At 40.6% G+C, this 13,545-nt stretch overlaps 1 protein-coding gene across 1 annotated transcript in view; it reads left to right on the top strand.

The window, feature by feature from the left end:
- The first annotated feature begins 5,933 nt into the window (after positions 1 to 5,933).
- Positions 5,934 to 13,545, top strand: part of LOC311002319 (ankyrin-1-like) — a 173,589-nt gene continuing 165,977 nt past the window's right edge. Inside the window, exon 1 of the mRNA XM_083993649.1 lies at positions 5,934 to 6,366. Coding sequence (XP_083849775.1) covers positions 6,331 to 6,366 — 36 coding nt within the window. The 5' untranslated portion in view covers positions 5,934 to 6,330. The remainder of the gene's footprint in view (positions 6,367 to 13,545) is intronic.

The following is a 13,545-nucleotide window of genomic DNA, read 5'->3' as shown; positions in this document are numbered from 1 at the left end:
TTTGTCCTGTTTGTCGCCTCCTTCTACGATTTTCCACAAGTTGCCACACGAGTTTACCCGAGCCAGGAAAACAAATTTGATTGGTCGTTATTGAGCGGGCGGGATATTCAATGTTTGGGGCGAGACCAAGCTCGGTGTGTGTGTGTTGTCTCAGACGTTTGATTGACGGATAATGGATCCAATATCAGTGGCTGATGAATCGTGAGCAGCGTGACGCATAACCCGTGCGTCTGCATTATCCAATGCTGAAAAAAACTACCACACTTTCATCCCAGATTTACTCGAAAATAGAATTTTGCACAAAGTTTGGGCTACATCGTCTGATAGATGAGTTATTACACTAATGTTAAGACCCACAGTGGGCTCAAATTAATTTTTCTTTTCTGTACAGCTTTAAGGCCTATTTTGTGACTTAGAAATGGGACACCCCTTAAATGCCGATACCCCTAAAATAAGAAAATAAATGTTATGTAACAATGAGGTAAATACTCCATAAAATGGCCCTAGACTTAGATAATACAATGGTTTTCGTAATATTCATATCTCTATTAACAAAGAAAATACTGCATTCTGGATAGCCCTTGCTCCCAAGGGTGGTGTCGGAAAATCTCAATATTGAGGGCTATACAGCCCTTAAACTTGCACTTAATTTTTCTGAGAATCAGGACAGCACTAGCACTAGCAGGGGCGCACATTTTTGAGATTGAGGGTTAAGATTGAGGGTATAGGAATAGATTTAGTGATGAGGAAAGTCACTGTCAGCTACACATCTGTCAGCAGGTCAGCTCCATGCAGGCACTACACAAACTTTATTTTGTAATGTAAACAGTGACATGCCAGGTAGAAGAACTGTAAAACACCTGGGGCTGGCAATCCAGTAAATAGCAACATTGACTCCTGACATATGAGCAGCACACATGTCCAGAACAGGAATATGATTTTGAAAAGCTAGCATACAATCTTCTCAATAAAAATAAAATGTGAATATATTGAATGAAAATAATATTAACTACGTTCTTTCATTAATGATGCCTTCAAGCAAAATGAGAATATCAGATATGATAAAGCTGGTGAAACCTTATTGTGATTCCAGAAAAAGATATTATTATTATTAAAATAAGGTGATGTTAAAATGGTGTTAAAAATAAACAACAATAACACAGATGCACCGTGCCGTGTCACAGCCTCTCGCCGCAGAATGTGATGGTCTCTCGGCCAAAGCAGGTCGGGAACACCGGTCCCACCGGTGGTCGCGGTCCTTCTGTGGTACGGGTCGGTGGTGCCAGCCTGCTTTGGCCGAGAGACCATCACATTTTACCGCGGGAGGACACGGTGTTGCTCCAGATGAAGACCGGGCAGGACTCTCGGCTGAGAGCTTCCTGTTTCGGCTCCGAGCTGCTGGAGCAGTGGCGTGCACAAGGGCAGGGGCGAAAAGGAAAAAAAAGGGCACATAATAGCGCGTCCTCACCACTGAAGAAGGCACTTTAGCAGACGTTTTGGCTCCTAGAGGGCACTTTAGCACACGTTTTGCCCCCTATGAGGGCACTTTAACACACGTTTTGGCTGCCATGAGGGCACTTTAGCACGCGTTTTGGCTCCCATGAGGGCACTTTAGCACGCATTTTGGCTCCCAAGAGGACACTTCAGCACACGTTTTGGCTCCTAGAGGGCACTTTCGCACATGTTTTGGCTCCTAGAGGGCACTTAAGTGTGCGTTTTTGGCTCCCAAGAGGGCACTTTAGCACATGTTTTGGCTGTCATAAGGGCACTTTAGCACGCGTTTTGGCTCCTAGAGGGTACTTGAGCACACGTTTTGGCTGCCATGAGGGCACTTAAGCACGCGTTTTGGCTCCTAGAGGGCACTTAAGTGTGCATTTTTGGCTCCCAAGAGGGCACTTTAGCACACGTTTTGGCTCCTAGAGGGCACTTAAGCACGCGTTTTGGCTCCTAGAGGGCACTTTAGCACACGTTTTGGCTCCTAGAGGGCACTTCAGTGTGCGTTTTTGGCTCCCAAGAGGGCACTTTAGCACACGTTTTGGCTCCTAGTGGGCACTTTAGCACATGTTTTAGCTGCCATGAGGGCACTTAAGCACGCGTTTTGGCTCCTAGAGGGTACTTGAGCACACGTTTTGGCTCCTAGTGGGCACTTTAGCACATGTTTTGGCTGCCATGAGCGCACTTGAGAACGCGTTTTGTCTCCTAGAGGGCACGCAAAATTAGTTTTTTGGCACACAACACATGGGAACGAAAAACGTAAAATTACGTGGTTGGCACTCAATGAGTTAAATGTTTGGAAGGAACCTGTACCTGTGTCAACTAACAATTAAGCTAAGTTGACAATAGGTTTCTTATGCATGTTATAAAGCAGAAGTAAGTGATATATTTGTGTTAATATAAGTCTTAAATAGTTAAATCTTCCGACAGCAATCACTTCTATAGAGTGTTTGGACCGAAACACGGGTCTCTCAGTCACTCTGCTCTGCTCTGAGCCGAGGAGAAAACATTTATCATATCCTACAGTTTTTATCCAATGAGGAGAGAGAACGGCATGCAGGGCTGTGTGTGCAGCCAAGGGACGCCGTGAATGTGGTGACGTAGGGACGAGGACTGTTATGGTGCGTTCAAGGCAGCTCGTAACTCGTGTTTTTCCGACCTGTGAAGTCGTACCAGTTCGATCTGGTACGAGTTCACGGGTCGGAAGTTACGAGTGGCCGTTATAGTGACTTTCACAGGTAAAACAGGTCGGAGAAACACGAGTGGGTTGCCTGGAACGCTACAAAGTCGTAAGTTGTGACTTGAAGCTGTAATTTACGGTTTCAAAAACCTGCCTGGAACGCAGCATTGGCCAAAACGACCGGATCGCTTACTTCTGCTTTAATGTAGTGGCATGAAAAACATCAAGTTCTTCAAAAAAGATGTAGATAATATTAATGTATCAGACGTAAAAAGTTGTATATTGTCAACCAACTAACTACCACTAAGCAACATTTAGGCCTATTTACCATGGCAAATAATAAAAAAAGAAACCAATAAAGCAACTTTTTAATTTACATGTATACCCAGCAGTGAGATGTGTGTGTGCATTTCAGCTTTTACTGGTATGTGAAATCTGGTGTGCACCCAGTGTTTTTTTTCTCTCTCACACTCCCAATCCGCATAATAGCTTAATATATGAAAACAATAATTAAAAATTATTATTAATTTAAAAAAAAATCACATAGCTATTGACAACATCACATCATTAATTCCTGTGACCATAACTAGCCACAGTGGTCTATGATAGCAAAATTAAAGAGAGGTTGTGGTGATATATTGCGTGGCGGAAGAGAATACATGAGGACTGGTTGAATTTGCGTTAATAGTTGCAATTAAAACATTGTAAAATCCTGGAGGGTCCTACCAAGAAAAAGGGGTAGAATGTAAGTTATATTATATTGAGTATATGTGACATTAAAGACAACCTGTGCCATGCTAAGGAATAACTTCTAATACATTCTATTGGTGGGGGGAGGGGGTTGTTCCTTTCCGATGAACAGGAAAAGTGGGTGTGGCTGTTTTTTGTTTTTTTTTACACCAAGGAGTGTTTTGGATGAAAAGCTAATGCTTGCAATCAACTCAGAATCGTGAAAAACCCCTAGTTTGACCCCTCACAACTTACTTAAGGCCAAATTAAAAATTTCGGAATTTTTGAAAGTCTGGTTACAGGTACCCCAACTACTTTTTTTAGGGGGTTTCCCACGGGAGTTGAATTTCAACTAACAGCTAAACTAGAAACACTGGTAACTGTTGGTTGTTTCAAACTCATTCAAATACTAAGCTGGTGTTTGTGAGTGTACCATGATGCTAAACATCCAGTATGTCTTTTGGAATTTCGAGAGTAGGCCTAGCCTAAAATTCCATTGAGGCTCTGAGCCTGTTGATCGCCAGCTAGTAGTGAAATTATCATAGAACCAATGATTTTGGTTGGATTTCTATAATTTTTTCACTGGAATGAGTATACTGTTTGCTGAAAATGATGACACATTGACTGATGTCATAACCTGGACCCATAGTTGATTGCCAATGAAGTAAAGATGAAAATATTGGGAAAAAGTGAGAAAACGCCTAATTTTTTTCCATAAAATTGATACAAAATCATGTAGAAATGTGTTTTAAGAGTTATTTTTTCAGTGGATGTTGTCACCACATGTGTTCTGTGTATCTGAAATGCATTAATTGACAGCCTACCCAGTCTACTGAGGATTTGAAGAAAAAAATCATTTTTTACAATTTCCTGTCGAAAAATAAAGGGTGCATACAGTGAAATGGCCACAATTTTTTTTCGCGATATTTCCGGCAGAGCAGACCCCTCAATTATTGTTCCTTAGTGTCAAATTTAACAGAAAAAACACAAATAAAAAGTATAACGGACGATGTCAGGTTCAACCCATTTCCTTGAGCTTTTGAGCCTGTGGCTCCCCGACTAACTCTAAAAGTTTTGGAACATTCCACCAGTGACATGTTCTGCTGGAAGTGACGTCATTTAGGTCTTTTGAAAGTCATGGGAAGACCAACATTAAATTCTGTAATTTATTTTTCCTGAAATTGAATGATATTGTAGCTATGTCAGGGTCCGTCACTCTTAAAACTCATTCCTGTTACCTAAATTATCTCTAGACAGTGTTTGTTGATATCAAAAGTAAAATATTCAGTTAAATCCTAAGAATGTGCTCTGTGTGCTCAAGCTATTAGTATAGATGCTATTTGGCTAGATTTCACACAATTGCTGATTTTATGCTAAAAACTCATTGCTGTTACCCTCATTGCTGTTACTTTTTCTTCAAAAATGCAATGATAAAAGCAGCAATAAATTAAATAAAGTAGCCTGAGATTGACCACTACTCATTTTGAATGAGTAAATGTGTATATTAAAAAATTCTATACTGAAATGGAATGAAAAATGAAGTTTAATTTTTAAGAGTTACAATGAGCAAATGGCACTCTTTTGGCGGAATGTGTTTGTGACCACGGTTGGGGTGGGGGTAGGGGGGCCCTCCAAGGTGCTTCCTGCCTGGGGCCTCTGGAATGTCTAGAAACGCCTCTGCATAGGGAAAAAACGTTTGTTTCTGTGGCGGGAAGAGAAGGCGCTCTGTGATCGGATAGTAATGTCTTTCTAGGACCAGAGTTCGGCTGTCTGAGGTGAGTGATACCTCTATGGTGATACCTACCTACTTGCAAAAACACAAAGTTTATACTTGTACACTATATGAGTTCAGTGATGTGTCATAAGGATTCGAGTCATGTACCATAGATATTTGATTGTTTTTTGAGTGTTTGTTGTGGTTGAAAAATGTGCCCCCATAGTTTAGCTTGTTGCTATCGCTAGCGCCATCTAAGTTAGCCATGATGTAGGGCCAGGCTAACTCCGGTTTGGGCTCTTTTTTGCACAGCTCCACTACTTCCTGAACTTAATGCTGCTCCTTCATTTCCTGTCTTACATTATTGGACAACCTGATTAATCCAGGTGTGTCTGACCATTGTGACTCCTCAGACACACCTGGATTAGGCTAATCAGTTTGTCCAATAATGTGAGACAGGAAATGAATGAGCAGCATTTTGCTCCCCCCGACACTGGGTGACCATTAGGAAAACGATTTAGGGGTCAAAAATGCCCGGAATTCTCCTTTAAACCTTGCTTTTATATATTTAAGCTATATTTTTGCAAACAAACAAATAGTGCACCAAGTGATTTTTTTTTTTTTTAAACCTTTATTTGTCAATCCACAGGCTTTGGACAATGGGGCATGCATGGGGTAGGCCCTCTTTTTACAGTCTATGGGTAGGCCTTTAAAAAAAAAACTTTATTGTATTCAAATTTACATACACTCTCAAATAGACCTATGTTGCATTCTTTTTTTCTTTTCTTTTTTTCTAGTAGGCCTAGAAGTAGGCCTACACCAAGTGATACTGTGGACTGAAGGAGTGAAGGAGGGGACCATGCTGCCACCTTGCGTTGAGTTTCCCCGCCGGGTTCACTGGGAGTCGCTCCGGGACTGCCTGCAGCAGCTGGATAGGCGGCTACTGCTCCTCCGCTTCACCTGGAGTTTCCACGGGGACAAACCGACGCTTTCTCCGGCTGCAGAGGAAGCAACCGAGGGAACAAGTCCTCCCAGACCCAGAGGAGTGAGAGAAAGAAAGCTGTGAATAAATAAATGTCGGGCTCCTCTTATGCGTTTCTACGGCGTCAACTTCACAGTCGGTGCGAGGATTTTTTGGCTCATTATTAGGACTCCTCAACTCCTGTGATCGAGCTCACCTGAGAACCGCAGCAGCTGCACGGCACACTTCAACATGGCTTCTTCCGCCACAGGTGACTGCGAAGAACAGGTAAGCAGACTTTTTACAACTCTTTCTGCTGTTTTTAAATAAGTTTCCAGCTCCAAAGCGGAGAGTTTTCTCCTGTGGTGTGGTGTGGTGTGGTGTGTGTCAAGAGTTTGTTGATACAGTTGAACCACAAAGTGGAGAGGAGCTTGTCTGTATTTCCTCGTGAACCGCCAAGTCCCTGCCGGTGGAAGCATAAAGTTTTATTTCTCTGCTGCAGCCTGCAGAGAAATAACCGGGAAAGCAAGCAAGCAAAGGATTTCATTACAGGTCTGCCTGTATGGCTCATTTACTCTGGTATGCAAATACTCTGACACCCGCGTTAAGTCTGCAGTTATGGAGCCTGCAGAGCCACAGTTTGTTGTGATATCATGATTAATTCATATGACATAACAGCTTATCCTCTTAGAGTTAATCGATATGACTCCATAAAAAATGACCCTGGAAGCATCTGTCCTCATCTAAACACACATATATCACATGTTGAGGCCAGTTAACCAGAGACTTTCTCATAAAAAAGTTGTGCATTAACTAGAATATTGACATTAAAAGGCCATATGAATATTTTACTGGTCTATTTTTAGAAATCATGTACACAAAACACCTTTGCTCATCTTTTTCATACTTTTATAGATTTTTTTGATGGTTTCTTATCCCTATCTTTCCAGACAGCCTTTTGATTTCCATTCATTTGAGAGCTAAGATGAATAATTGTTCAAATCTGCAATTAGTTACCTTGCTTTTAGCCTGACTACAGTCATCGGATCAATATATCATTACACTTTAGAAGCCTTAATAACAAATGTAAGGATTGTTTTTGCTCTTCCTAGAGGATCCAGTAAGGAAATAATAACTTGACCTGCAGTCCTGCACACTGTAATGAATTAGTACTTGATAATCAAAGTGAGAAAAACTAATTTAATGTTCACTATGATGAGCTGTTAGTTTTCATCTCATCCAGGAATGAATGGAAACCAGTGGCTGCCAGAAACAGTAGTGGAAAGATGGATCTACATTTCTTAAACACTTGAACAGTTATCTAAAGCTTTTAGTATATGGTTTCTTGTGTATGCATTAATGCAGAAACCGCTGGTGTGATCTTTGAGTGTGGTGTCTCATAATCTACTGTCCTCATGTTTTAGATGAGATTTGGATCAGAGATTATCTGGACTAGATCTATCTAAGATATAAATGCTGCAGGGGCAAAACATTTCTCATAACATGCTCTGACATTTTCTATATTTTCTTATGAACACCCTCCTGTTCACTAAAATGAAACTGAAATTATAAGATACACGTTGTGTTTTGTCTTTGTGGTTTTGCGAGTGGGTGTGTTTTGGTTGTCCTTCTTCACAATAGTGGTGCATTTCAGGTGACCGATGTCATCGTCTGCAGCCGCTCTGCATAAATCTCCCCTCAGTCTCTGACCAATGCACCGGCCCAGACTGTGTGAAACCGTCCTGGCCTCAGCCTTGACCCCGAGTGAGGAGCTGTTTTTATAGCAGGTGCAATATAACAAGCAGGCGTTGCCATGTTGACCCTTGTTATCAGTGTTTACAAAGAATCAACAATATGTCACAACCAGTCTGTAAATATTGTAGTACCTGTCTTTCTGCTTCGCCGGCGTGTCCTTCACTCTGACTGATTCTTGTCTTTTCTCAGCTCACATTTCCTTAGCTGAACACTTTTGACTTGTGTCTAATAATTATTATTTTAGCACATATAGGTCATTTAAAGGGATAGTTCAACATTTTGGCGAATTGGCCATAATCCCTATAGTCATAGCAGTAGGTTTGTTACCTTTAATTGTCGGTGCAAGCTATTTTTAGAACGGCGGAGCAGAGCCGTGAGCTGCTCAGAGCTACGCTACGGAGGCTAATGGGATTTCTTGGTTTCCCTCATCAAACTCATCAAATACACAATCCAACAACTCCAAAACGCTCTGGTGGACAAGTTGTGACCTGCACATTCACCACACTATGATATAATAACAGAACGTTACCAGACAGAGTTGTTTTAGAGGCAAATACAGAGACTGCTTGCTGAAAAACTGCCCCGACGGGAACGCGCTTCAGCGGTTTTGCATGAATTTACCTCAAAATCAACACCGTCTCGTAACGTAGCTACGTAGTATAGCTCTGAGCAGCTCGAGACTCGGCTCCACTGTTCTAAAAATAGCATGCAGCAACAATTAAAGATGACGAATTTACTCCTAAGACTATAGGAATTATGGCAATGGACCAGTTTGCCAAAATGTTGAACTATCCCTTTAAATACATTGCCATTATGAATGAATGCATGGTTGAATGAATGAATTAAATGAATTAAATTAAATGAGCAACTCCAGAGGCTCTGATGCTCAGGTAAAACCAAATCCTGCAAGTGTTGGATGGTGTCTCCAGGGGGACAGGGCTTGTGGCGTGGTGGCTGATTCGTTAACTTGTGACATCACAGAGTTACAGAGGTCCTGACAGCTGATTTTAAGGCTCAGTTTCTAAATACAGGCTCTGTGCATTTCTCTGAGGTACAACAACTTTTACATGTCAGTAGTCGTTGGAAAACTTTCACAGCTGCTTCAGGATGTTTATGTACGTCTTTCCTCAGTATCATGACCTTTTGTGGGCTAATATACAGTATATAAACCTAATATTTGAGAGTGTTGCATAACCTTTTTATCATAAGCAGCAGGATACTGGCCAGTTTGTGACACTGCACAGTGCATACTTTGTTTGCTGTAGCTCTATGGTGTGAAATTCTCCTTTTTTTTATGAATGAAACCTGTCCACAAACTAAGAGGAACATGCTGCTTTGAATGGCGGTCTAATGGTTGTAGATTATGATGCACCTCTGAGGAAAAAGTGTGAAGACAAGATATGAAAATGTTTCTGAAGTCAGGGCCAGCTGTGCCAGTATTTATGCGCCACTTTGACATCAAGCACACAAGAACTTGATAGACTGCATTGTTGTGTTATCAGGAAATGGCGTGTGCACTGTCAGTCATGAATAAACTAGCAACAGCAGAAGATTGTAGCTCCATTATAAATTGTGAGTGTGTCATGATCAGCAGATGAAATATGCATTTCTAACGACAGATTAGTTTCACTTTTGTTTTATGTAGATATAGATGTAATATATAGATGTAATAAAATATAAAATAATGTGGTGCATAATGAACTAAAGCATATTTTAACAGCTGGAATTGGCAGATATCTTGTTTGTTTGACTTTTGTAATGGGATGTCATTGGTTTGAGTCCCATGAGGGAATTTTATTTGGTCAATCTTTTGCACATTTGAAAATATTTCATAAAAAACCACTTGAGAGACGACTGATGCCTGTGTGTGTGTCTATAAATGTGTGTATATCTCAGCCTGTTGTTTGTGCACCTCTCTATCTGTGCTTCCTCCCATCGGTCCATTAATGTTTGACCACAGAGTGCAATGGGAAATGGACGGCGGTTCAGTTTCTCAGTAGTGGTTGTTGTAGTGGTAGTAATAATAACCACCTGTTGTCAAAGACGACGCTGTGCAGGAGGTTTTTATTGTGGCTGAGCAAACACAGCGAGACTCCACCCAGGTCCTGGACTAAAGTAAATGGACGCCACAGCCTGGATGTGAGCGTTACTGTGCAGCCAGTCTGACCGGATTAAAAGGCAGAGCAGCACAGAAATGTAACTATTTTAATTGCTGTGTAAATGCTAAATAATTAGGAACATATTTTTGTGCTGTCAGGATTATTGATGACCGGTTACATGGCCTGTTTCACCTGCAAAGAGGCTGAGAGGTGGTTAATCCTCTCTACAAACAGTGAGAGAGAGTGTCGTATTTGTCAGTGTCATGTTTGTGTTGTTAGTAGAGCAGCAACAATTTGTTAAAGAATCAATTAGCTGCATCAACAGAAATGAAGAGGATCATATATATTTGTATATCAGCGTTTTCTATAGTTGAAAAATATCCTGGTCTTTGCTGTTTTGTGGATAAACTATGTCATGTTGATGCTGTTTGAAGCCTTGAAGCCTTGTTATCTTCCTACTGTACTGTATCTTATCGTCCAACAAACACACTAATCCCTTACAGTATAAATGTAGTTTCACTATTACAATGCTTAGTGTGTTTTAGATTTATAATTAACAACCAAGGCTCATGCCGCAGCTCTTGCCAAGGTCAGATCAGGCTGTGAGATACTTCAGGTTGAGCTAATGTTAAATTAATGTAGTTGATCAATGCAAACTAAGTCAAATATTTCCAGGTTTACTCTGTTGATCAGACACAAACAGCTGATTTTAATTCTGATTATAATATGATCGTTGTAAATTATGATCTTTGATGTACTGCAGTGAAACATGGCAACAAATCAAACTTTACGCACACAGTATGTGTAGTTATGTATGATGATGACTAATAACAACTATGAAAGGTCATGTGACCACCAGCACAGTTGGTTAATCGTGCTTCTATGAATTAATGTCATTGTATAGTGAGAAAGCTCCAGTTGAGCTGACTCAGTGCAGGGTATTGTAATGACTGAGGCGAGTAAACACGATCTCAGCTGTGATGAGGTCACATCAAGTCACTGAATTAGTGTTTGTTTGTGGACAAGATGACTTGTTATTTGGTAAACACTGGCGTCTGGCATCGCGCCCGGCCTCTGTCACAGTATCATGACCCTGAGGCCGTGGATATACAGCATGACGGGTTAGTTCAAGTATCAGTGCTTATTTGCATGCACAGTGGAATGTGCAAATCTATATTAGTATATGTTAATATACAGTACTCTCTCTCGCCACTTTATTAGGTTAGTATTTTTGTGACGTGGTGCGTTCTCCTGCTGCAAGTAACCATCAGATGAAGGTACACTGTGGTTATAAAACGATATATACATGGTCAAGTTGGCTCATGGCCCATTGCCATAATCCCTATAGTCATAGCAGTAGGTTCATTACCTTTAATTGTTGGTGCAAGCTATTTTTAGAACGGCGGAGCAGAGCCGCGAGCTGCTCAGAGCTACGCTACGGAGGCTAATGGGATTTCTTGGTTTCCCTCATCAAACTCATCAAATACACAATCCAACAACTCCAAAACGTTGTCGTGGACAAGTTGTGACCTGCACATTCACCACACTATGAGATAATAACAGAACGTTACGAGACAGAGTTGTTTTAGAGGTAAATTCATGCAAAGCAGCTGATGCGCGTTGCCTTCAGGGACAGTTTTTCAGCAAGCAGTCTCTGTATTTACCTCTAAAACAACTCTGTCTCGTATCGGTCCGTTATTATCTCATAGTGTGGTGAATGTGCAGGTCACAACTTGTCCACCGGAGCGTTTTGGAGTTGTTGGATTGTGTATTTGTTGAGTTTGATGAGGGAAACCAAGAAATCCCATGAGCCTCCGTAGCGTAGCTCTGAGCAGCTCGCGACTCTGCTCCGCCGCTCTAAAAATAGCTTGCACTGACAATCAAAGGTAACGAACCTACTGCTATGACTATAGGGATTATGGCAATGGGCCGGTTTGCCAAAATGTCGAACTATCCCTTTAAATAATGCTCAGTTTGTACTAAGGGACCCAAAGCTGAGAGCGATGGCTCCTGGTGTTGTCTTACTGCTGCTGTGGCCGCTCCTGCTGCTTCAAGGTTTAATTTGTTGTGCAGATCTCAGTTGTGATGAAAAGGGCATTTTATTTCTGAAATACTGAAATACTAGAATATACTAACTGTGAGTGTAGAAGCAATTGTATTCATTGCTGTGGACAACCGTGTGTGTGTGTGTGTGTCTGTGTGTGTGTGCGTGTGCTAGTCTGTGACTAGCTGAGCCAGATACACAGTAGTAGAGCCTGTGAATGGCAGCTATTGATAAGGACTCACAGACGGAGGGAAAGATGCCAGTGTATGAAGTCTTGTGGGGAAATTCACTGGTGATTCTCAGCTTTTTTTCTTCTTTCTCAGCACTGAAATCATGTGTTTACTTATTTACTAAAGAAACATATTGAGATTTTGTACTAGAAAAAAAGCAGGACTGTTGAAAGTTGCATGTTTTGGCTCATGAAATGAGAAATGTTTTTTACAACCCCGTTCACTAGAAATGATATAATTACAGATGATTAACTTGGTTTCCCAGTTCTGTTCTTGGAGTAAATGAAGCGATACACGTCTCACTGGACTTTGAGACCAGAGACCAGGGTTCACATCACTGAGTCCCGACTGTGACTTGGTTTAGGCAACAGAGGCACTTTCATTAAGGCGACTGAATGATGATGGTGGTTTGGGTTAAATATTGTTGATAATGATAAAAACCATAAACTTTTATAACGCTGTTGTCAAGAGGATTCACATCTATAACATTAGATATTTTGTCAGAAAACAAAAGAAACATGTTGTCTCTAAACAGTTTAGTGATATATTCAGTGTCAACATTTGTCATTTGCCAGATACGTTAATCAACAACTACTTCATCAACTAATCGAAAAACTAACTCAGCTTCCTCCACAACGTATTTGCTGTTGCAGATTAGTTGTGTGTTAAAACTGTAGCAGGAAATGCGGATGGATTCAAATGTATTGACTCAGTTTTAAGGGTTAAGTTCCTTCCTGATGATTTTTAGCTTCACCTTCTGCCTTATACTGTACCTTATGTAGCTTTAAGAACGCTATGCAAATCAGAAGAGCTGCAGTTTGGGCCTGTTTACATGTGACACTTAATATTCAAGAGGCTTCATAGTTCAGAATTGAATAATATGACAAGTGCAGATGAAGATCACATTAACAAATGATTAACTAAGCACAAAAGATGTTCAACACTGATACCAGAATCAATCAATCATCAATTAAACATTAAACATAACTTTGGCTTTTATTCACAAAAGTACAAAACTGCATTTTCAAACATGGCAAGTAGCCTACAGGCTGTAAACTGTTTTAATATTACATAAAGTCATTAGAGCACTTATTTATAATTAATAACATGATGCAATGTAATAATAATGTAATGGCTTTTTGTAAGGATGAAATGGATAGACCTTCCTCTTAGGGATGCAAATTATCGAGTAATTCATTAATCGATAGTTGATAGACCTTATCGATCGATGATCGATTAATTGATAAGCGGCGATTTTCCTGAGAACCTAAATTTAAGGGGAAAATTTAAGATCAACATTCCTTATGGACTTACACTAGTATTTGTTAGTTTATTTTAA

This window comes from Trachurus trachurus (genome assembly GCF_905171665.1).
Source record: "Trachurus trachurus genome assembly, chromosome: 19".
NCBI lineage: Eukaryota > Metazoa > Chordata > Actinopteri > Carangiformes > Carangidae > Trachurus > Trachurus trachurus.
Note: the sequence above shows the minus strand (reverse complement) of the source record. Positions and strands in the feature narration are given on the sequence as shown.